At 35.8% G+C, this 25,098-nt stretch overlaps 2 protein-coding genes across 2 annotated transcripts; both read right to left on the reverse strand.

Moving 5' to 3' along the window:
* Positions 1-6,697: 6,697 nt before the first annotated feature.
* LOC145018641 (putative ubiquitin-conjugating enzyme E2 38) lies at positions 6,698-9,140 on the reverse strand. Its single transcript, XM_078976517.1, has 6 exons — positions 8,910-9,140; positions 8,713-8,824; positions 7,829-8,585; positions 7,602-7,741; positions 7,193-7,504; positions 6,698-7,114 (listed from the first exon to the last, which is right to left on the reverse strand). The coding sequence occupies exons 1-6, from the start codon at positions 8,951-8,953 to the stop codon at positions 6,860-6,862; spliced, it is 1,620 nt and encodes a 539-aa protein (XP_078832643.1). The 5' UTR covers positions 8,954-9,140; the 3' UTR covers positions 6,698-6,859.
* Positions 9,141-11,632: 2,492 nt separating this feature from the next.
* On the reverse strand, positions 11,633-12,430 carry LOC145015870 (Cytochrome C oxidase copper chaperone (COX17)). The gene is made up of 2 exons (XM_078974343.1): positions 12,324-12,430; positions 11,633-12,043 (listed from the first exon to the last, which is right to left on the reverse strand). The coding sequence occupies exon 2, from the start codon at positions 12,029-12,031 to the stop codon at positions 11,804-11,806; it is 228 nt and encodes a 75-aa protein (XP_078830469.1). The 5' UTR covers positions 12,032-12,043; positions 12,324-12,430; the 3' UTR covers positions 11,633-11,803.
* Positions 12,431-25,098: the final 12,668 nt, after the last annotated feature.

The raw sequence follows: 25,098 nt of genomic DNA on the forward strand, positions 1-25,098 counted from the left end.
CAAGGTGCAAAGTGTAATTTCATGGGATTGCATCAATTCACTTTTCCTAAAGTAACTAAGATTGGGAAATTTTAAAAAAAATTTAGTTACTTCGTATTTCTTATTATACTTTTAATGAGAGGATGAGGTTGCCCTATCCTACCCGTTCGGCTAACGACCCTCCACCAATCAAGCAAGCGGTGGGTGTGAGTGTACACCCATTAAGCGCCATTTTATAGGCCGCAACCTTATACCCACCTTATAGATCGGCTTCGTGAATGAGGCCTACTAGCGGTAAGACTAGCATTTAGTTATACATATATATATTATTCTAATAACATCATATAAGTATAGGGTTGTATTTTAAACTTTTCAAAATCTAGGGTTTGAAATTTAGGTTGTCTAAATTAAAGCTTTTAATCACAAATATAAATTTCAAAACTATAGGGTAGGTTTTAAACATTTAAAAACATGGAGGATCAAATAACAAACAATTTCAATTAACAATTAATATCTTAATTATCTTTATTTGATTTATCTTTGATTTCTTTGAGGATAATTACCAAAAATAATTAAAACAATTAATTAATTATCATATAAAGAAACTAAATATTTAATTAGTTGATAATTACCTTTAACTAGATCAAGATAACACTTATATTTATCAAAAAAACAGATTCATATTGATCTAATTAGTTTATGGTAAGTTTGGATAAGATAAACACAAAGAAATCCCGAATCTGGCCCTTCCTGACGCTTGGACTCGCCGAGTGCACAAGGGGACTCGCCGAGTCAGGCCTACTCGCCGAGTCCACCATGGAACTCGACGAGTCAGTGACTCAAAACCCAAAAAATCAAATTTTGCAGGTTTGTTTCAGTTATTCAAGCAACAATTTGTAGAAAACCAATCTAGGCTCTGATACCACTGTTGGGTTTTAGCCATAAGAACTTTCCTATGTGCGCATGCAAAACCCTAATGCTTGGATCTAGGCTTTCTATCAAACATGCTTTTGAATCCAAGACTTCTAATGGCTAATTAGGTTAAACAACAACATTAATACAGATCTAGAATCATACCTTTGAGTTCCTTGTTGATCTTCTTGTCTTGGAGCTTCTAGAGTCACAATTGTCACTCCTCTAATGGCTTACAAACACCAATAGCAAGCAAGATGATTTAGGAGAGAGGAGAGGGGATGGAATTCGGCCAGAGGTTCCTTGCTTTAGGTTCTGAAAGGTTGTACACGAATTCCACACCCCAAGGGCCTATTTATACCTTTAGACTCCTTAAGGGTTTCACCCTAAACCCTAATTGGATAATCTTCACTTAAGGCTATCCAAATCCATTCATAGATATCCTTATGGACTATTTTGAGCTATCCTAAAGCTCTTAGAAACCGTCCAAAGTCCATCCTAATGGATTTATAGTCTAAAGTCTAACTATCAAACAATTGACAGTTTATACCCTCTTATTTAATTAATCTCTTTAAGTCACCAAATTAATACCAATTAATTTATGACTTATATTAATCAAATAGCTAAATATTATTCCTTATAATATTTACTCTCTCTTAACAAATCATCCTTCAAGTTTCTATGGTGAAGGCAACCCAAAAGGACCATGCACCACCGAATATAGTTATAGCCTTAGACACTATTCCAACAAATCTGACCTTGTCCCCCTCGGGACACCTGCTAGTGCGGAAAGCGTTGGCCACATCCGCCAACCATCTGGTACTTGCTATGGGGTCCCGCGCCCCATGATAGTCTGGAGCTCCGCATGCCCTGAACTCCCTGAACGTAAGTGTGCGCGACCCCATCACGGCCGCCATCTCAGCACGGAAAGTACTCAATCTCTCATCCATCAGCTCTAAAATACCCTCCTTGATCGAACCGAAGATCACAGGAGTCTGCTCCAGTATGATGCGGGTAATCTCAGAAGAAAGGAACTCTCTGGTCTGCTCATCCACCTGCCCGACCTCCGGGCCTGATCCCGATCCGGATCCCCCTCCGGCATCTGAGCTGCCGACTACTGGTCTCGGACGCAAAACTACCATTCTGAAACATATCATAACAACATTAGAACACTGAAATATCTCAAGGGATCATGTTACTACTACTAGCTTCCTGGTCTTGCCTTGGCCTTCCTTGATTCGAGTACGGAGCCTCTGCTTTCAGTAGTACGGGCCCATACTACCTTCCACATCTATCCGTACTTTCCTCAAGAACTGCCTTGACTCCACCAAGTCACCTCTACTACTGCTATTCTCTGTTGCTCTCATCCTAGGCTTGCCCTAGGAAAACTCAAGCTCAACACGACTGGTCCTCAGCTGTCGTATGTCTCCTCATAATGCCAGTTAGCCACCACCTAAACACCATCACATGTGATGAGGATCAGATAATCCTTCAAGTAAAAGATCCGTCCCTACAACGGTTGGACTCAAAAAAGAGCTGCGCAATAGGGCCAGTTCCAGCACTCTGGGATTATTCAATCCTGATTACATGTGGTGTGGCGTGTTCACCTAATGGCTAACTCCCATTACTCAGAACCCCATCAAGCACGAAGCAAGCAGCATTCGGATAAGGGAAACAGACTCAGGCAAAACTATTCTTATAACAAGAAACTGCACTAGCATAGGATGCTAAACTCATACTATCAGGCATAACCTAAACAGGCTATCCTACTGCTGTCTACTCAATTCTAGCATGCAATACTCATAAAGTTGTAACACATAAGCAGGCACATAAGGCATTCTCCTAGATCCTTAGCCCTATACTAGCATGCTGTTCTACTGAAACTGAAACTGAACAAATAACTTGTATGGGTAATTTGGGAGTACTTACTTGAGCTCGGCTGACCGCATGCACACACCTCTATCTTGTTAAAAACAATTCTTTCTTTCTAAGTGCTTTCAAAATTCTTTTTGTAAAACATTTTTATTTTACTAAAATCTTTTATTTCCCTTAGTTTGAGTTCAGATACACCCGGAAGTGTATCCGAATCCCTCAAACCAGGGCTCTGATACCAACTTGAAACAACCCAAAAACACGACCCAAAAATTTCGTTTTTTCGATATAATCAAAACCATAATCAAGGTGTCATATAATAAAACCATACGTGATGTATTCCAACATAAATGAAAACACTGTGCGGAAACTGTATCATACTACGGCAAATCAAAACAAACTAAATCAATCCCAGGCTAAAAGCTAAAGCTGTGGTGTGTGCGACGCCGTCACCCCGAGCTCTTCCCTTTGCTTGCGGAAGTACCTGAAACCAAAACTGAAACTGTAAGCACGAAGCTTAGTGAGCTCCCCCAAACTACCACATACCATACAATAACATATAAACACATATTGGGCCTTGCCCACTGCATCGGGCCGAAGCCCGGAAACTGCATCGGACCGAAGTCCGGAACTGACTGGGACCTTGTCCCCTGCATCGGACCGAAGTCCGGAACTAACTGCATCGGACCGAAGTCCGGAACTGACTGGGACCTTGTCCCCTGCATCGGACCGACGTCCGGAACTAACTGCATCGGACCGATGTCCGGAACTAACTGCATCGGACCGAAGTCCGGAACTGACTGACTAAACATGGCATAACATAACACATCAACTAGCATAAACACATATACGGCATACTACATCGGGCCGTAGCCCGGAACACATAATACTTAACACATAAAACATAGCACACAAATCCTGTTCGAGCCACGAAGGCATCGAACATACTAGCTACTACATCGGACCTAAATCCGGAAACTACTGCTAGCTGAACGGGCCGGCATTGTGGCCTTAGACCCGTTCCTACTGGAAGGAAACTCACCTCGTAAGCTGGCTGCTGAGTGTGTGGCTCGGGAAGCTAACGGCTGCTGCTCCTGAATCTCCTCGGCTACAAGTCCATAAACACACTCAATCAAATACTAAACACTGCGCTTGGGGTAAAATGACTCTTTTACCCTTGGTCAAAGTCAACTCTCTTTTGGGCTGACTCGCCGAGTTGGGCCACCCAACTCGCCGAGTCCTACTCTCACTTTTCACTCTTACTCGCTGCTACTCGTCGAGTCTGGCATCGACTCGACGAGTACCCTCTTGATCCAAAAACTCAGACAATCTTCATCCGACTCGCCGAGCCGGATGAACAAACTCGACGAGTTGTTCTTGATCTTAAGGAGATTGCCTTGGACTCGCCGAGTTGATGAACAACTCGCCGAGTCCCTCCATCACTGAGTTTACCCTCAACTCGCTGAGTCCACTCTCTAGCTCACTGGGTTCACTCGACACTGGTAAAAATGAAGGAATCGGGAACTCGCGACCCAACTCGCCGAGTCGTTCTTCCTGACTCGCCGAGTTGCCGCCATGCAACTGATTTTTACTCGATTTTGTTTGAATCCAACACATACAATTGATAGATCTGGGTCCAATAAGCTGATTTACCACGTAAAGTTTCCAACTTTACGTGTACAACCTCATGAATAAGGGAAATAAGGCTAAAAGATGCACAAAATGGGTAGATCTATGGTTAATATGCAAAGTAACTCCAAAAAGACAGTAGATCTGGGCTCTACAACACCCCATCATTCAGATCCAAAGATATTTCGACTTATTAAGACATTCATGCAAACATAAGGCTTGGAACAAGCATCAACTAGCTCTTAGGAGAGCTCTAAAGGAAGTTTAAAGCATATAACAAGAAGGGAACTCCGAAAATACCTTAATTAACTCAGATTTGCCCTTGGATCCTTGCACTACAACTTTTCTCCTTGCTTCTTTCTTCTTCTCCTTCTTCACACCTTCACAAAATGGCACCAAAACACTTATAAGCTCTCAAGGGAGGATTAGGGTTCTCTCACTGTGTTCTCAGGGTGAGGGAGGCGAGAATGGGGGCTATAAGGTGGTTTAAATAGTGGGCAACCCCGGGAATTTAGGGTTTCACCCAGACGGATGGACTCGCCGAGTCAGGGATATGGACTCGCCGAGTCACCGGCTCACGCGTGCTCGAAGTTGCGACCCTACTCGGCGAGTCAGGCTAGAACTCGCCGAGTCCCTCTTGAAAACTTACAACAATTACCAATGAATTAACGTACCGGGAACGGGTCGTTACAGAATGGATGCATTTGGAGCAGGTGGGACGGCAATTTGTTGGCGTAAGTGGTCCTGCTCAAGACGAGCTTCCTCGTGTAAGAGGAGCCCAACAAGATCATCAAGGGTGGAGTGTTCACCTTGGACTAGAAAGGCTGAAGTAAATGGGCCATATGAAGAGTCCAGCCCACTTAAGATGTATTCGATTAGGTCGTCATCAGAGATCGGCTTAAGACTTCCAGCAAGATCATCAGCAATTGAGCGTTTCTTCTCGATGTATTCAATCATGGTCAACGAGCCTTTGGAGAGGTTTTGAAGTTCGGTTCGCATTGAGATCTGTCGTGCCCTGGTTTGAGCTTGGAACGTCTTGGCGAGGATAGTCCAAGCGGAGTGAGACGAAGACGCACGAGCAACAAGGGCTAAGGAACGCTCTGACATTGTCGATTTGAGCCACAGTAGAACATAGCGATCACGCTTCTTCCATAGCAGAAAATCGGGATTAGGCTCGGTGGTGGGGGGACCTGTGGCAGGAACGATCGGACGGGTCTCTGCAGGTGGATCGGGTGTGAGCACAAAAGATTCCAGGTCGAAGGTTTCGAGAGCCGAGATGATGGTGGTACGCCATAAGGGGTAATTGGACGTGTCCAATTTGACACTGAGAGGAGGGATTTGGAAGGTGGAATTGGTTGCAAAACCAAGGATGTTGTTGTTGGTAGTCATCGACACAGATAAAAAAAAAATCCCTTTGCTCTGATACCATAAAGATGAAGAGAACAGTGTAATGAAGGAAAAGTATGTATATTTCTATGTGTGTTACAAGGAATACACCCAACATATATATATAGACTAAACTACAACTAATTCCTAAATACAAGCAGAAGACTAGTAATAAGAGTTGACTAAGACTATTTCTATAAAACGTGTTTGCTATATAACTCTTTAGTGATCGTTATTATTCAAAAATTCATTCATTTTAAATCAAAGCTAAACCTTTTTTGCTAACTTCTATATAAAATTTACCCATTTGTACGAATTCATAGTCAACAACATCTGATTTCGTAGTCAACCTTACCAAATTCATAGTCAAACCTAAGTCATTTAAAAAATCAACGTAAAATCACATATGGGATAAAAGTATATCGTACATGGAACAAAACCCATTTGAAATTTGGTGGAATAGATTTCGAAAAAATAATCTTTTTATAACCTTTAGCAAATGGTAGATAGATATGAAGAAAATAGCAGACACCAAATAGCAAATAGAATGCCGAAATCACAAATGAGATCTAACCATCTGCGATTTTAGTGTTGCGTAAATTAGTTTTTTTTTTTTTTTTGGCTATTTCGAGTAAAGTAATTAACAAATTTGGCTAGGACTTGTATTTCAGTATTTAAGATAAATATCTAAACCGGAACCTTTTATCCGAAGATAAAAATCAGATCTATGTGCCCCTCAAGTTTGTGGAAAAGAATAATGGCCAAACACTATTCATCACACAAACCAATTTTTGATCAATATAATATTAAATTAATGTTTTATCATTACTATAATTACTACACTAAAATTTATATAAAATATGTTTACAGTGTAAACGATTTGGTGCGTATGTAATTCAAAAGAGATTTAGTAAAGAACTTTACACATGCAACCAAGTCATTATTTTCCATTAAAACTACAAAGTTCAATTGCCATTTTCCAAAAGTCTCTTCCTATTTACAAAAGTCTTTATAACCTATGTTTTAGGTTAGACCAAAACCTAAGGTTATATTACTTACATAATTATTATAAAGATGACTCTTAAATACCAAAAAAGTCCCTTATCTTTTGTGCTAGATTTCGAGTTTGAGGGACAAATTCGTCCAAATTCTCGACACCTATTTCTTTAAACCCCCCAACAAGTGTCCCCATATACTTCTCAACATTTTTCCCAAATCCACGTGTACCCTTTTTTTCACCACATCCAACTCCTACACCATTAACATAACCTCTACATGTTGTCAAAATCGCAACCCCACAATTACGAAAATGCCCAATCACCAAATCCTCAAAATGCTGCATCCATTCAAAAAGACGTAAATACCCTCACCATCAAAAACAGCTTTAGAAACATTGTCATTTGTCAATCATTACCTTGGGTGGATTTTTCATGGTGTAAACCATAGTTTTAAGAGAATAAATCAAAGTCCTTTCATTGTATAACATCGATTGATTTTCTCCATAATCAGAGCCACTTGAATCTGCAAATCCAGGTTCGTTAAAATAGGGTTTTGAATTCAGAATCAAACCCTGTATAGACACTAAAACTTGTAGCATAGTGGAAACGCCAGGTGTCCAGTTCTCATTCCTCTCACCAATCCACGTGTTCAAAAGACTCAAGCATACTTTCCCTTCTTCATAGAGATTCGGATTAATTCTCAACCCACCAGAATGATAATAAACTTTCTGATAATAATAATAATAATAATTATCAGCCATTAAAACATGAAATTAAATTAAAAAAAAAAAAAGAAAAGATGTGATGTGATGTGATGTGACATACAGGAGGAACATATGGATAGTTGCTAGGGAAGAACACATCAAAGAAAAAAAGACCATTATGATATGGTGTTCCTTCAGCTCCTATAATCACTGCTCTTAAAAGATCCATTCTTGATTCATAAACCCTAACGAATATTGTATCTGTAATTGAAAAAATAATGGGAATTTGAATTTAATTCAACCCAAATGGATGAAAAAAAGTTGTGAAAACTAGAAAAAAAGACATACCAGGCAAATTCTTCTCGAGAATCCTCCATTCTTTTTCTATCTTTTTAGACCAGTTTCCTGGGGACTGCATTGTTTCCGAATTTGCCCCTTTATAGTGATGATCAGAATAGTCTTCAACAATATCAAACTTCTTAAAATTCGGATACTTTTCCTCCACATTTGAGCTCTTTTGAATCTTTCTAGAATCTTGTTCCAATATCACATCTTCCATAGGAGTAATTTGTTTTGAATTAATTGACATTTTGTGGGGCTGAGTTTTGGCCCGTTTTTTGACAGATTTAACCTTCATTGCACTCTTTTGTAAGCGTAGAGTAAGACAAGTGGAACTACTTGAACCAGATGTTCTTTTTGTGACTTTAGCAGGGTCAAAAGACGTTTTTACCCCTTTCGTATCCAACCTGGAAGGTAGAACTACCATTGATGGGGAAAGCATTGGATGTTCAGGGTGTGTGGAGTGTGTGAATCCAGTTGAGGAAGTCATGTTGACAGAATCCAGAAACCATGGATTGGAGGATTCCATTCCGGTGGGAGAATCTATGTTATTAAAATGAGATTGGAAAGTTGGGTACTCATATTCGGAATCATGGTCATCAGAAGACAAATCTATGTAATCTTTGCCATTATAGGAATCGGAGTCCTCTGAATCTAGTTCAATTATGCCACTAAGAGTTGGTGAGATGATGATCTCCTTGTTATGTGACTTTACCTTCTTTGAAATGGCATCACTAGTCCCCGATAAGATTGATACCATAGTATCCTAGGAAAAGAAAAAGTACGATTACTTCTACATATGATTAACAAGAAGAATGATTGAAAAGGAGGATACAGAAACAGAAAAGGAAACATAAACAGAAATAAGAAACATGCATTGATCTGATTCTTACCTCGTTTTGTTTATGCATCTTGTTCTTGACTTTTAGTGTCCGATTAACAGGTGAAGAAGATGCGTCTCCTTTGGATTCAGTGCCCGAAGAAATCTCTGGAAATACTCGTTTCCTAATAGAAATACACATATAAACACATCATAGATAAAGCATAAACCCCTGTTAAATTCTATCAGCTCAGGGAGAAATGATCTTACTTTGACTTGTGAGGGATGCATTTTCCTGCCGCAGGCGACTCCATTTATCGGCAGTATTAACAGCAACAGAAATTGGGGAACATGTAAAATTCAAGGAAAACCCCTTTTTTCTTAGGGTTTTTATTCTTCGATCGTTAGCAATTACGTCTCAATTTCCCGCAATAAACCTGGACTTTCTTCCCCATCGACAAACCTTGGTGTTTGGTTTGTGGCATTCAAAAAGGTTTTTACGTTTTAAGAATTTGCATTTAAAATCCAATAAAATCGGGTTAATAAAAAATAAATAAATGGAAGACACGGTAAAATATCTAATTTTTATTGATTTATTATAAATATACTAATATATAAATAACTAATGTGTACATGTTAATGCGTCAATTTTATATAATTCTGTTGCCTTCTAACTTTTTTATTTTATAAAACTAATTGAGAAACTCATATATTATATGAATTAATTTTAAAAAAAAAAGTTTAATATAAATGTTAAAATATTTAAGAATTTTGAATTTAAAAGAAAATAATAAAAATAATAAATTATTATAATGCAAATGGTTTTATCTTTTAAATTTAAACAAATAATTTAAATTAATAAAAAAACTAATGATCTTAAGAATTTTAAAATTAAAAAATAAGTTCATTAATATAATTGATATCAATTTATTATCATATTTATTGTAATTATTACATTAATAAAAATGGATTTAATAAAATAAAAAAAATCATAAATAATATGTGGAAAAAATTAAATTCAAAATAAACATAAAATGACATTTGACAAATTTAATGAGAGTTTGACAATTGGCAAAAAAAAATATTTATTTATTAGAGACTGGGAATATTTTTTATCTTTTTATTTTTTAAAATATCACTTTAATCCATCCACCTTTAATTTTATAAAATTACATTTTTGTTTTCTAAACCTTTGGTGTTTACTACTTCTTTTTACACTTATGCTCCCTGTATTTAATGGAATATTCAAAAACCGTATAAAAATAGTTTTTGATTTAATCAATTCCCATCTACTCTAATAAATAAAGATCATTTTTTCGTATTTCACACTCTCAACGCTGTCACATGTCATTTTGTAGTGATGCTAAATTAATTTTTCTTCCACATGTTACTTTATAGTTTTTCTATTTTATTAAATTTCACATGTTATTTTATAGTTTTTCTATTTTATTAAATTTCACATAGTATTTAAATGTAATAATTACAATAAATGCAATAATAAATGAATATCGGTTTCATTAATGAACTTACCTTTTAATTTCAAAATACTTAAATTAAACCTCAATAATTTTCTTTGATTATCTAAATTATTTAGGGTGTGCCCTCGCATTGCTAGGGTCGGAAAAAAAATTTATTGTTTTCTTGGTTGTTTCAGATTTCAGAGTTTGTATTTGTTTATGGTGTAATTTTTTAGAATATACATAAGGGACGAAAGTTGACAAAATATTGAAAATATGGTGGTTAGATATTGAAAAACGAAAATTAATATTAGAGAAGGGACAAAACTGTCAAGCTGTAGAAAATATTATGGCTTATTGTAATTAATATTAGAGAATGGACCAAAAGTGTCAAGTAGTAGAAAATGGACGAAAGTTGACAAAATATAAAAACTATTGTGGTTAGATGTTGGAAAACGAAAATTAATATTAGATAAGGGTAAAAACTGCCAAGTTATAGAAAATATTATGACTTATTGTAGTTAAGGTATCGAGCAAAATTGTAAGTTGTATAAATTATTGTAACCAAATGGTGTAACATTAGAGAATAAGGGATCAAAAGTATTAACATGACAAACAATTGTTGCCAAAACTTGAAGGAGAAAACTTTACCATGCAAAAAAAAAACAAAAAACAAAAAAAACAACAACGTCTAATAGGAAACACTTAGTGTTTCTTGAGGAACACTTTTTTAATCTATATATAAATTTACAAAAGAAAAAATCACTTTAATTTTAATAATTCAATATTTTTCTTATTTTTTATAAATTAACGCTTTTCAAATATTTCGACATTATATTTAATTTTTTTAAAAATAAATACATGTAATACATGAATCACACAACTAGTTGTCTGATACATAAAAAAAATCACACATAAATGCATGTTCGTGTTTGTTCATTTATTAAATAAACGAACTTCCCGCCAAACGGTTCATTACTGTTCGCTGAATGTTTAGTTCGTTTACGGCTCTATGAACCACTACATAGAGCTTAAAATGATGTCGTTTCCAAAAAAAATTAAGTGGTATTGTGAAAAGGTTAATTTTAAAAGGAATATATGCTCAAACGTAAATGTCTACCAAAAAAAAAAAAAAAAAAAAAAAAAAAAAAAAAAAAAAAAAGGTTAATTTTAGAAGGAATATATGCTCAAAAAAAAAACAAATATTCAGATTCCATTTTGGGTTTCATTGGTCCCAAACTCCCAATGACTCCACAACATCTATAAATATCAAACCTTATATAAGCTTTAAAGATATAGCAATTCACAGTTCCCCCATTTCCCACTTCATATTATTAACTATGTCTTCATGTAATTGCATGTAAGCATGTGTATTTTAAAAGGTTATTAATGTCATAAAACGACAATCATTAGTACTTTTTCAATTTACTCTTTGTGTCACTATCTTTTAGTTAGTTATTACGTGATACACCAATAAACAGAATTTTAGTTGGTCTATGATCCAATAAAACTCCATGGTTATGTGTACATGATTCATGGTTAAATGAGAACAATTACTCAGTGTTTATTATTAAGATTTAATCAATAGTGTGCAAAACAACAAAACATATCAAAAAAAGGATCGACCTTTGTAACTCAATAACGTAATCAACAAAAAATTATTTATTCTGGATTTGTCTCCTTCTATTTGAAATCTCTGATTTGAATTCATACATTGAAGCCTTCAGAACGAAGGCACAATCGATGAGCTTCAATCCATTTTGAGCAAGCTGATTCACCATGCTCAACAACACATTCATCCCTGAGTTTCTTAGTGTCAGGGCAAGCACAACAGATTTTCTTCTTTGGCTTTGATTCAGGTTCTGCCATTACATCTTTTGGTGCTTTTGTTAATCTTAATGTAGAAGGGAAGTCTTGTGTCTGTAATCCACTCATGATTACAAGTTCCTGAATCATAAACATATGTGAACAAATTAAGATTACTTCAAGAACAGTTCTTCTGAGTTATATATTTAAGAAGCCCCAATTGATTATCGTATAGGGTTTTTGCAAAGAAAATGCGTTTAAAAATCGGAGTAGAAGAGCAATTCAGATGTATCCTGACAGTTAACATTAATGGAATCACGGAGACACAGATTTTGTTCAAGACACATCTGACACCTGTTATGGTGAAAGCGTGCAGTATTAATCGTTTAATCGAAGATTTAGGGTTGCAATCAGAGCATACCAAATCAGAAAGTAACGGGGTGAGCAGGGGGTAGGGCCAAGGATGTGGAGCTGTAGGCGGAGGGACGAACGGCGTAGCTGTAGACGGAGGGCCGAAGCGGCGGAGGGTCGACGTGGCGGAGCTGGGGTGGAGGGACGACCTAGAGATGTGTCTGTCTGTGTGCGTCAAAGTTCAAACTGGTTATGGTGAAGTTAAAAACTTAAAAAGACAAAATTACATAAATAGTCCCTGTGTTTTTTAGATTTGCAAGTTTCATCATTAACGTTTTTACGATACATAATAGTCGATGTGGTCTATTTCTTGGGTAGTTTGATTCCTTACCATACAAATTGACTTTTCTATCCTTTTTTTTTATAATTTTTTAAACTAATTTCCGTTCAAAATAAATAACCCCACCCCCAGTAAAACCCTACTAACCCACTTCTAAGGGCGGTTGAATCAGTTTGGGTTTTAAACAAACCAATAATTTTGATATTTATTCAAACTTAGAACCGACAATAATAAATTAAAAAGTTTATAAATTGTAGAGTTAAAAAAAATCATATATATATATATATATATATATATATATATATATATATATATATATATATATATATATATGTTGTTTTGCGTATATATTTAAGACATAATGTTAATTTTTCTAGTCTTTTAATAAAAAAATTATAATCAATTTTTCACTAAATATTTTTAAATTGATAAAATAGCGAATTGATTTATTTTTTATTGTGCCATCATAGATCTTAAATAATTTTTTAACAATTTTAATTTAGAAAAATTTCTTTTCGCAGAGGCAACGATTATAAAAATAGTTAACATAATTATATAGGCAATATATGTATTTGGAAAAGAACTAAATTTTTTAATGTAATTAAGTATATTAATGATTGTATCATGCTCTAAATGTACAATATTTTTTAAAAGTTTTAGTTCATAAATAAATCTAAACCATCAATATCTAAGCTATCATCATGCTTTAATGATTTTTCAAGATTTAAACGATGTTCTTTTAAAGTATTTTCATCAAATGATTTTAATTTTATTATACTAATTAGAAAGCCAAAAATATTTTTGAACTCATTAAATAGCTCAAATCTACTTTTAAGTGAAGTAATAGTTTTATCTACAATATATAAAAAGTAAGCAGTTTTAAATAACCGAAAAGAAGTTTTAATAGTTTCATTAGCAACATTTTCATCATATAGTTTATTTCTTTAAATGATACGTTTTTCATGAAATTACGGTTGTTCTTTCATTTCTAAAGTCAATTCTTTTGCATAAGCTAAAGTCTTTTCAAATCTGTTTTCTCTTCAAAGAAACACAAAAGTTCATTTAGTTAATCTATAGCATCATCAATACACATATCATTTGATTGCAAGCTTTTACTAACAGTGTTAATAGCAAATAAAATATCATACCAAATAATCATTCCTAATAAAAATTCATATGTTTTAATTTCATATGTAGCTAAACATTTAGCCTCACTTTTAATTTTTGGATCTCCATGATTTTTGGATAACTGTAAAAGTGAATTTCTTAATTGTGATGCTTGAAATCTAATTGTTTTTACACTTTCTACCCTACTTTCCCAATAAGTTTCTGATAATGGTTTAAGTGTTAGGTTTGATATATTATCTTGTAATATTTTCCACCTTTGAGTTGATGAAGAAAATATCGAATGTATACATTGTATAACTCCAAAAATTCACTAGCTTTATCATAATAATTAGTCATATCACAAATTACTAAATTAACTATGACAACCACAAGGAGTGTAGAATACTCTAGGGTTGATATCTAACAATCGTTTATATACACCTTGATTTTTTTCTTTCATATTAGATCAATTGTCATAACCTTGACCCCTAACATTATTTATATCCAGTCCTATATTTTTTATTTCATCAACTATAGCATCATATAAGCCTTTAGCAGTTGTACTATCTACAATTAAAAATTCGAGAAAGTATTCCTTGACTTCTATAGGAGTTGTTGAAAGATCTAAACATCAAAAGATATTGTGCAGTATGTGCGGCGGTGATATGGAATCACATCCGATTGGGATGTCTGCCGAGGTCACGGAAGGAAATTCCGAGGGTGTAAAGTCAAGAGGCTCATAAGGGATGCAGAGATGGAGTCTTGGATTCCCAACTCGATTTTTGGTTAAGAAATTGTGTATGCAGTGGTAATTCATCCTGGGGAATGTTTGGAGGTGTTGTTAGTGTATCGGGTTTTCCAACCCGAGGATGTTAGAGCCAGTTCAACATGGGTATGAGATTGCGGAGAGGGACTCGTGAGAGTTGCTATGAGATTAAGTGATGTATCATCCAATCAGCATAGAGTGGGTAAAGTTGAATTCAGAATGGGATTCTGGTGGTTCAGGGATTATCTCTAGCTCGTATGAATCAAGTGAGTGTTGTGACTTGGGGTGAGCAAAGTATCAGGGAGTGGTACTCGGTGGTTAGGTGTGGTTATCAGAGGATGAAGCCGGTGGCCGATTTGAAGCGGGGGTCAAGACACCGCAAGAAAAGAGAAAGTTGAGATTCGGGTTTCGATGGCTGTGTTTAGAGGAATCTGGTTTGGTTAATGCCAAGAGATGCACTGCGAGAGTAGTTCTGAAGTTGTGTTGCCGTAGGCTTCGAGGATGAATCCTAATTTAAGTGGGGGAGAATTGTAACATCCCGAGTCCAGGAGTGCAAGTTCGGGGTTCAAAGTGTAAATTTGAAGGGCAACTCGGCGAGTCCATGGGTGGACTCGGCGAGTAGGGTCGCGACTCAGGTCGCGTGTTAAGTGGCCAACACGGCGAGTCCAAGGCTGGACTCGGCGAGTAGGCGCTGAGTGAAGAAAACCCTAATTTCAGGGGATGAGCCCTATATAAAGGACATTATACCCTCTACCCAGCCTCCCTACCTTCCCTTGAAATCCAGAAAACCCTAGAAGTGTGATTGTGAAGGATTTGAGTGCTTTTGAGCCTTGGAGAAGTGATTTGGAGGAAGATCTTGGAGAGTCAGGAGGCTTGGATCAAAGGGATTTGCTTAGATTCGGATTTCCTTGTTGTTGGGGGATTCCTTTTGAGGTATTATCTCGTTTTTGGGCTTCTATTCATCTAGATTCATCATTTTTGGGATGTGTGGGAAGTTTAGCTTGTGGTATTTAGAGTTTAAAGGTTAGATCTGAGGTTGCTACCTTAGATTTGGAATGGAGAAGATCTAGAGTGCATTAAAGTCCCTGTTTATTGAGTGTTTGGTGAAGCCATCTTGTCCCAAACCCTAGCCCTAGAGTGTAAATGCCTAGATCTCTTTGGATTCACGTAAAGTTTGTCACTTTACGTTATGGAAGGGTTGTAGAAGGGTAGATCTACGTTTTGGATCGATTGCATGGCCTGGGGGCAACCCGTGATGGGAAGAGAAGCAAGAGGGAGAAACCTTTAGAACTCCATTATAACAGACCAAATCCCTCTGGAAACACTCACCCTGGGAAGGCTTAGTACGCTTCGGAAAATATGGAAAGCCAATACCCCAGATAATTATGCCTTTCGAGATTCTGTCAGAATCAGCCATATAACTCGCTACTTCAATCTACTCCCGCGAGCTTGGTAAAGTACATTCTACACGACACGTCCTGAACTTACGGAAGTATCTATCCGACGAAGCTCTTGCAATTCCCCTCGACGAGATCGAGTTCCACAAGAGCCTCACCTTCATGGAAGAACCATAGTGACCATGGACCGAGAGGTCAAGCGGACAAAACAACGCCACTTCCATTAGTGAAAGTTCGCTGGAATACTAACCAAGGACCTAGAGTCACATGGGAGCGCGAGAGTCAGTCGATTAGGAAGTATCCTCACTTCTTGGCTCGATTGTTCATGCCTACTCTTTGCCTAAATTCAAATTTCGGGACGAAATTCCCTCTAACGGGGGGATGATGTGACAACTGTCAAATTTCGGTCAAGTCAAAGTCAAATAAAGTCAACAAGTCAAACCGTTTGACTCAATTTGCCCTTGGGTACTAGAATTTACATTATGAAATTTCTACACAACTCTCTATTCTAACGAGAGATCATAAATCAAAAAGTGCGAACATCTAGATCTCCTTAACCTAAAACTGTGGTACATGGCGAGCCAAACCGATAAAACAATGTTGCATACTCATCGGGAGTGTGTAAGATCCTTAAACAAGGCTTAACAGTGTTTACGGACCTTGCATTGCGAAGCCGAACACTCACAAAAGCCACACTCGAAACCTCTCTCAATCGTTTTCACTCTATCTCTCTCTATTTGAAATCTCTCTAAGTATGTGAAACCTCTCCCAAAACTCGCTTTGTATGAGAAATCTCTCTAAGTATGTGAAATCTCTCCCAAATCTCTCCAAGTATGTGAAATCTCTCCCAAATCTCTCTCAAAAGTTTCCCGTAACTTTTTAGAATCATTCGGGTCATTCCGACCCTTAACCGGGTCAAAAACAGCTTAAAACGAGGTAAAAACGAGAAAAATGGACCTTAGGAACCGAAACCTCATTATAAGAAGAGAAGCCTCTTAGGACCCGAAGGTCCTCTTAGGGACCGAGAGCAAGAAGGGCTAAACCCGAGAGCAAGGAGGAACCGAACCTCGCGTACCACCCGAACCCGAAGGCACTGTTCACCACTATTCATTCGGCTCATTTCGGTCGGACACGTTCGCCTCTTATCTCCGGACCGAACCCCCTCGCCTTCGCCTCTCGCTTCCGGTTCGCCTCCCTTCGCTTCTTCGCCCCCTTCGTTTCCCTCTGTTCGTTTCGTTTCTGGCTACAGCCCCCAGCAAGGACCGAACCTCGACCTAGGGACCGAGAGGTCTCGCTGGGAATGCTTTTCTTCCCGGTTTTCGCGTAGTTTTGCGTTTAAGGCCCGTTTTTAATTATTTTAACGCGGGATTTTCACCCAAAATCATATTTTAACATAATAAACCCTAAATATTCACAATTTAATCATATTTTCATAAAAATCTTTATTTAAATAATAAAAGCAAGTGGGTAAAGTACAAAGAGGTGGAGTGTTGACTTTGCTTTACCTTATGACACAAGCAACCACTCTCACACCCACTCTATGACCAGCCACACCTCCCCATCTTACCTAGGTCACTTCAATGTCCCTTCCACTCAATTATCACTCTTTCCCACGTTTTTGAGAGCTGAATATTCATCCTCTCTCCTCACTTCTCTCATTTGCTCTCATTTCACCAAGAAGATCAAACTCTTTCCTCTCTCACTTTCTCTCTCTAGAAATTCGAGATTCAAGGGCTGATCTTGGGTTTTTTCTCCACATTTGGTAAGAATAATCCATTCTCCTTATGATTATCTCACTTATTACCACTCAAATCATGGATATCTTACACAAACTCCATCATATTTGTGTTAGAGCTTCGAATCTTCAAGTGATTCTTCAAGTGTTCTTGGGTTGAACACTTCTCTTCTTCAACACTTATCTATTGAAATCACTCAAGGTGAGTTCATACCCTTACATTTTCATGTTTTCTCAAGTTTTCAGGGGGTGGGGGGGAATACAAGTTAAAACACCAAGAACATAACTAAATTTTTCTAACAGCCTTCATCAGAAAAGTTCAACTCCATTCACGGACTGTTTTGGGCATCTTAAACATTTTTGTTTTCAAAACTGTACAATTTGCAAATAGTTCAAGCTTTTAGCTTTAAAATGACTACTTGCACATCTCCATACTATTTTTCTACAATTTATGGTGATTTTTACAAAACTGTCTATCATTTCAAACAACAATCCGGACCAGTCTGTGATTATGGACTTTTTCACCCAAGTTTGAGGTCATTAAAAATCGTGATAAAAATTATGAGTAAACTAGACACATTTTTTGAACTCTCAGAATTTACGGATCTAGTTTTCGACTTCGTATGATTTTTCTATGATTTTTCCAAAACAGTGCAGAATGGCTAAAGTTAGCCAACAACATGTAAATATCATAACACTTTGTATTATGTTGAGCAAAGTGTATAATCATAAGTTCTAATTATTGAATGTGTTTCTTTGTTAGTTTATCATCATGAACTGAAACTAAGTCATTCCTAATAAATATTATTCATTCATTTTAGAACACGTATATCAAACTATAAAAAGTATAGTTTAATAAATTCATAACACTAATACATTTCCATAAAAGAGTACATACATATTACAAACGTTTAGATAAACTATAATAGGTATAGTTTATGATACATCACACAACAAACTCGTACAGAAAGGGCACATTCATACAGAAAAGATTTATATTCACACACATTTCACGTAAACTTGTTAACCTATATTGTGAGACATTCTCTCCCCGTACGTCCGAGTGCGGGATATAATTCCTGGTAGTTATAATCAGAATCTCCTTGAGGGAGAACGTGATACTATTGGATTAGTGTCTAAGTCCATAACTATTTTGGTATGTAGTTGACCCGATGGTGCATGGTCCTTTTGGGTTGCCTTCACCAAAGCAACTTGATTGGAGAAATGAATAAAGAGAGAGAGGATAATATGATTTATTAATATGTTATAAGAATAATATATTAAAGGAGAAATCATATTTGTTTAATTAATATTGGTCAATAATTAATTAAGAATTAGTTTTGTGATCAAATGTAATTAATTAAACTAGAGGGGATGATTTTTAATTATGTGATAGTTACAAAATAAGGTAAGGATTATCTTATTTATATGGTGGACGAATTTAAGGTTGGAAAGCCTTAGAATTTGAGTATGATAAGGATTCAAGGATTATCTTATTGGTTGCTTAATGGATAATCAACTAGATAAGGATAATGACTGAAACCTTATCTCTACACCTATATAAACACCCCTAGGGTCATGAATTCGTGTATCCCTTCCCAAGAGGTCCTAGATACGAATTCTAACCTCTCACTTCTCTCTTTATACCTTCTCCATTTGCTTATGGTGTTTGTGAGCCATTAGAGGAGTGACACTTGTGACTCTAAGCCTTCCAAAGTCAATTCAAGGAGGAATTGGGATTGTTATTGCTACATAACGATCAAGGTATGTTCTTAAACCTAATTATATGTTAATGTCAATTTCCATATGTTAGAATTAGGGTTTATAGTCTTGGATTCAAAGCATGTATAATAGAGAAACCTAGATCCAAGCATTAGGGTTTGTATGAGCACATGGGATGTCTTATGACCAAAACCCATCAGTGGTATCAGAGCCTAGCTTGGTTTCAATTGTATTGATGCATTGTATAACTGGAAAATCGTTTTTTTTTTGGGCTTTATGGCTGAGGAACTCGGCGAGTACCTCTCAACTCGGCGAGTACAGTGTAGTACTCGGCGAGTTCGAGCATCAGATAATGCTTATCTCGGGATTTCTTGCTGTTTTTGCATTTGGATAGTTACCTTATCATGTTAGATCAATATAAATCCGATTTTATGATATATATGACTATATTCTTGATCTAATTAAAGATAATTATCAATTAACAAGATAATTGTTTCCTTATAAGATAATTGATTAATTATTTTGAGTAAATTGATAAATTGTTTTGCAAGAAATCATTAAACAAATCAAATATGGATAATTATGTAACTAAATGTTAGTTTAGATTATTTGTTATTTGATCCTTGTTGTTATGAAAAATTTCATATTTTGCCCTTTAGGTTTTATAGTTTAAATTTGAACCCAAAAGTTTTGAAGTTTTGAAATTTAAATAGTTAAAACCCTAATGTTTTGAAAAAAAAAAGTTTCAAAACTTGCCCTCAAGTTTTGGAATTTAAAAGTTGATTAAAAAGTTTAATTAGGAGTGTTAAATTCTAAAACCCTAGTTTTGAAAAGTTCAAATACACCCTTATGGTTTTATTAATTAATTAAGGTGTATAGTTAAAAGAGATTTAATAAATCCATAAAGGTTTAGGTTAACCTTTTAATTGAATTAAAAGTGTAATTGTTAAAGTTAACCATATAGTATTTTAAAAGTATAAAATACACCCTATACTATATATAACATTAAAAGTCTAATATTATATATATATGTATGAGTAAAAGTCAGTCTTACCGTTAGTAGGCCTCATTCACGAAGCTGGTCTATAAGGGGTGTTTAAGGAAATTGCCTATAAAATGGCGATTGAATGGGTATCCACTCTTACCCACCGCACTCTTGACTAGTGGAGGGTCGTTAGCCGAACGGGTAGGATCGGACGAAACCTTCCATTATAAGTATAATGAAATACCAAGTAACTAAATGTTTTTCAAAATTCCCAATCTTAGTTACTTAGGCAAAAAGTGAATTGATGCAATTCCATGAAATTACACTTTGTGCCCTTGCGAAGACGTTAGTGGAGCGTGTGTGGTTTACCGGCACACTAAATGGTTCTGAGCAAAGGTAGCAAAGGGTGACTCAATGTTTGTCATAGTTTGGTGGAGCGTGTGTGGTTTACCGGCACATCGAATAGGTGATTGTAACATGTGAGGGCACCATGTAGTTTGCATGGTTATTCACACCCGCTTTGTGATCCTCGGCATCCCAGTCACAAACAAGAGGGGCATATCGAGATTTAAACATGCCATTGAAATGTTCAATGAATCTTAAAGGATCTAGGAGTTTTCATAGATTTAAAACTTAAATTTCTTTTTCGTTTTTCATGGTGGAAATTAGTGAATCGTCATTCACTTACCTTCAAATGTTCTGCAATTTGGGTTACGACATCCCTCTCCCGAGTTGTAGGATATTGTGTTGGGTCCTAGCCTTGGAATTTCATTTGGGTGATTTACCAAGGACTCAATCAATCAACTAACTTGAATTCGTTTTTCTCCCGATGTCAAAGTTCGACAACTATGGTCTTCTCAAATCCCGTGGAACAAGCATTCCACATGAAGATGATATTCCACGATTCGATCGAGGAACAAGAAATCATGCTTCACTTCCTCCTCCTCCTCCAAATATTCCCCCTAATCCACAAGACTGTAAAATTGAAAGGTTCAATATCACTCAAGCCCTTTTGGCAAGTAAACATAAAGAGGGCAAGTCGGTGTGTGCACACGTCTTAGGGATAAAGTCACACATTGATAGATTAAGAATGATGGGATCCGTTGTCGGTGAAGCGATGGATGTTGATTGGATTCTTCAGTCACTTCCTAACTCGTATATGAGTTCGTAAGAGAGTACTATATGATGAGCTACGACATGACCCTTATAGATCTCACCTATATGCTTATTGCTGCTAAATCAGTAATGGTTTGGCGCAATAGAAAAGCAAAGTTGATTGGTGAATCTGCCTTCAAGACCTCTATGGATATAGAAAATGGCAATGAAAGACATGCAATGATCGAAAAGTTTGATCATAAGAGAAAGGCGATGTCTGAAGTAGTTCCATGTGTTGTTCCAAAAGAGTCAATTTGCTTTTATTGCCAAGAGAAGGGGCATTGGAGACGAAGTTGCCCTATTTACCTAAGAGATCTAAGAGATGGGAGAGTCAAAAGTATGACTACGCTTTAGGTAAGAATCCACTATCTAACTCCATTAAGTTCCTATTCATTGATTCTTAATACATGATGTGATAAGATTGCATTTGAATGTTTTGAAGGATCGGTGAAAAGAAAGGAAGCTTGATAAGAGAGCAAGATGAATCTAATCACAAGAGATGGATCTTGATCGCATGGACTTGAAGATTGGATTTTGAGCTTAGATAGTTATGATAGAGTTGTTAGAAATTTTCTTTTTACATAGTTTTCAATAGATTTTGCATTGTAAGGACAAATGTTTTTCCGCTGCTTTTATAAATAAAATAAATTTTGTTTGACTTATTTATTTATTTGTTTACTTCCTTGCAATGAAATCGTTATGTGAAAATTGATGTTTGCATATTTCTACAACGAATGGATATGATTCTTAGTTATGTTATTTATGGAAATGTCAAGAATTTACCAAATAGGGAGAGTTTCTCATCGCCCAAGTTTCAATTGGACAGAAACTTGGAATCATGCAACGTGGATGCACGATGAATGAGAAATTTCGTATTTGGAAATTGGACTAATTCATTGACAAAGTGTCAAGTGAAGGACTAGGAGATCGAGGACACAAAGTTGTGTGTTGATCAAGTTCACCATAAGAGTAACAAAGATATTCGTCATGATTTACTAAAGGCTTAGTAAATATGATCACACTTACAAGATTAAGTGTAATTTTGAATTGATTAAAGGGTTTAGATCAATAGCAAAACGAATAAGAAGAATCAAGTAGGCAGAAAGATAAGAGTTTCTCCATTCTAAGAAGAAGGGAGAGTAGCTTTTATGCTTTATGATAGGTCTTAATGATTAAGAACCATATCTCAATTGATCCTCTAATGAGTCTTGGTACAATTGTATGTCCAAGGAGAGGAATCAAAGATTGAAGAAATGGTCAAATCAAGAAGTCAATCATACTTCGTTCCAAAACAAGTCTTAAAGTCAAGATTGTGACATTAAGTGAATATTATTAAGAAGGTTTATAACATTCATCAATTGTGGAAAGTTGTGATGTCTTGGATAAGACAAAGACCAACTAAGACCAAAATTATGAAGTGTTTTGTTTTGATATAAGCTACACTAACTTTTGAATATTTGTTTATCAAAAAAATGTTTTGATAAGAGAATCATATATGTCAAGGAGTCAGTGGGAGTCTTAATAGTCTTGAAAAGTTTCAAGAACAAATCAAATAAGCCTTATCGATCATCACTAGCACACGAGTTGAGGTTTACAACCTATCGTGAAGACATTATTTTGTTTCTGTGCCAATCCAATCGAGTTAATTATGCATGTGAGTCCTATGAGTTCTCATTTTAATGCATAAAAGGCAAGGACCGTGATCAATGGAAAGTACATTGATAGGAAAAGGTGAGCTACTTAACTACTTGGAAGACGTGGTGGGCAGCTGTGCTACCATAAGGCAAGAAATCAAGATTAAGAAAGTTCGATCCATATGAGTTTGAATTTGTCGTAAACTTTGGTTTTAACAAATTCACATGGATAGGAACACATACACTGTTTAAATCTAAGTGTCATAAGATTTCCTCCTTCATGAAAATGATTGTGAGAAAATGCTTTCACTAAGAAAGATTTTAAAAGATAGTGATTGTAAAATTGCATTCTCAAATTCGATCATGGTTACGGCATCCCTTTCCATAATTTGAATTGTGAGGTTTGGCAATTAGTCTTAATTGTTAAGACACACATATGAACTATCTAAGGCAAAAGTGTATAAGTTCAAGAAGCCTTGATAAAAGATTATCAAAGCACTAAGTATTAGAAACATGAACTTAAGAAATTCAATAAGTATTGTTTTTCTGAAAGTTAAGATGTTTATGAATACATGTCGAAGCTAGTGGGAGCATAAGTGTTATGTTTTATAATAATCATCATGATAGTGGGAGCATAAATGTTATGATTGTATGATTATTAAAGCAAGTATTGCATAATTGGCAATATTAATTATAGAAAACAAGAGTCTTACTTTGCAAAGTTGTAAAAGTTGAAAGGTTGTTTTGCTATAATTAAGGGAGAGAATATTATGCTTCATTTCAAATCTAAAGGATTAGGTTGTGAAATGTTAATAAATTTAGTCAAAGGTACATAGTGTGTTCTTAAAATTTCGATTATGATTACGGCATTCCTCTTCACAATTCGAATTTTGAGAACATAGCAAATAAAACATTATGCGTCGTGTCCCACATGCTTTGGGTATAGGATCGATTGCAAATGCTTTAATGTTTGACCATTCTAAAATTTTCCAAATGTCTAGCGCATTGAGAGGGAAAAGGGACTAGAATCGGTTTTGACTAAAATAATTAAACAACTATCAAAGGACAATCCAAAGTTCGACGAGGATTGGTCGCTTGTGAGTAGTTGGAAGTATAGTATTGGAAATTATGGAAATGTTTCCATATTGGATGGACCATATCGACATTATTAGGAATAGATAAGATTCTATTAAAAATAAGTTGTCATATGGAAAATATTGGGAATTGAATATTGAAAATCTATGTCTAGATTAGAAACTTTTATGCAAAAGGATGTTCAAAGGAATGTACTTTGAGTGAGAGACATCATATCTAAGGAATTGTCTTGTAACAATCTCCGATAGAGGAATTTGTAATATCATTGGCAATAGTCTTTGAGACTTTGGTGCAGTGACATTACAAAAGGATCGTTGCATAAAGTGTTAGAATCTAGCATATTCTATAAGTAACAAGAATTTGATATTCTTACACTTAAGAAAATGGATTTGGAGTTGTGAAATGAGAATGATTGGAAATGTGTTCAATTTGTCTATTTCACAAAAGTAAGAACCATAGGTAAACATTGTGTGCATGCTAGGAGCATGGGACAAGTGTAATAATTCAAGTAAAAAGTTGATTACCCGAAACGACAAATAATGAGTAATCGATATGGTGATAAATAAAACGTGTTTTGTTTATACTCAAAGGTTTGAGGCCATATGGGATTAGTATTATTCTTGTGTTTCACCTTGAATTTTTTGACTTCCAGAATAATTGAGTTTATTAAGAATAATCGAATTATTCAAACGGGCCACAGTCGTTCATATGTTGGAAGTAGATATGAATGAAGACTGTCATGAATTAGTGTGTGGATTGTCTAGAAAAGTATTAGACATAAGCAAATGTTTGCTGCAACGTTCATGAGTGCTTATGAATATGATTTGAGCATTGGATTAAACCCACGCTCACTTGGATCACTATCTCGAGTGATTAGTGAGACGATAACATCTTATATTCTTGAAACCG

Source organism: Lactuca saligna, chromosome 9, assembly GCF_052625555.1.
Source record: "Lactuca saligna cultivar CGN05327 chromosome 9, ASM5262555v1, whole genome shotgun sequence".
NCBI lineage: Eukaryota > Viridiplantae > Streptophyta > Magnoliopsida > Asterales > Asteraceae > Lactuca > Lactuca saligna.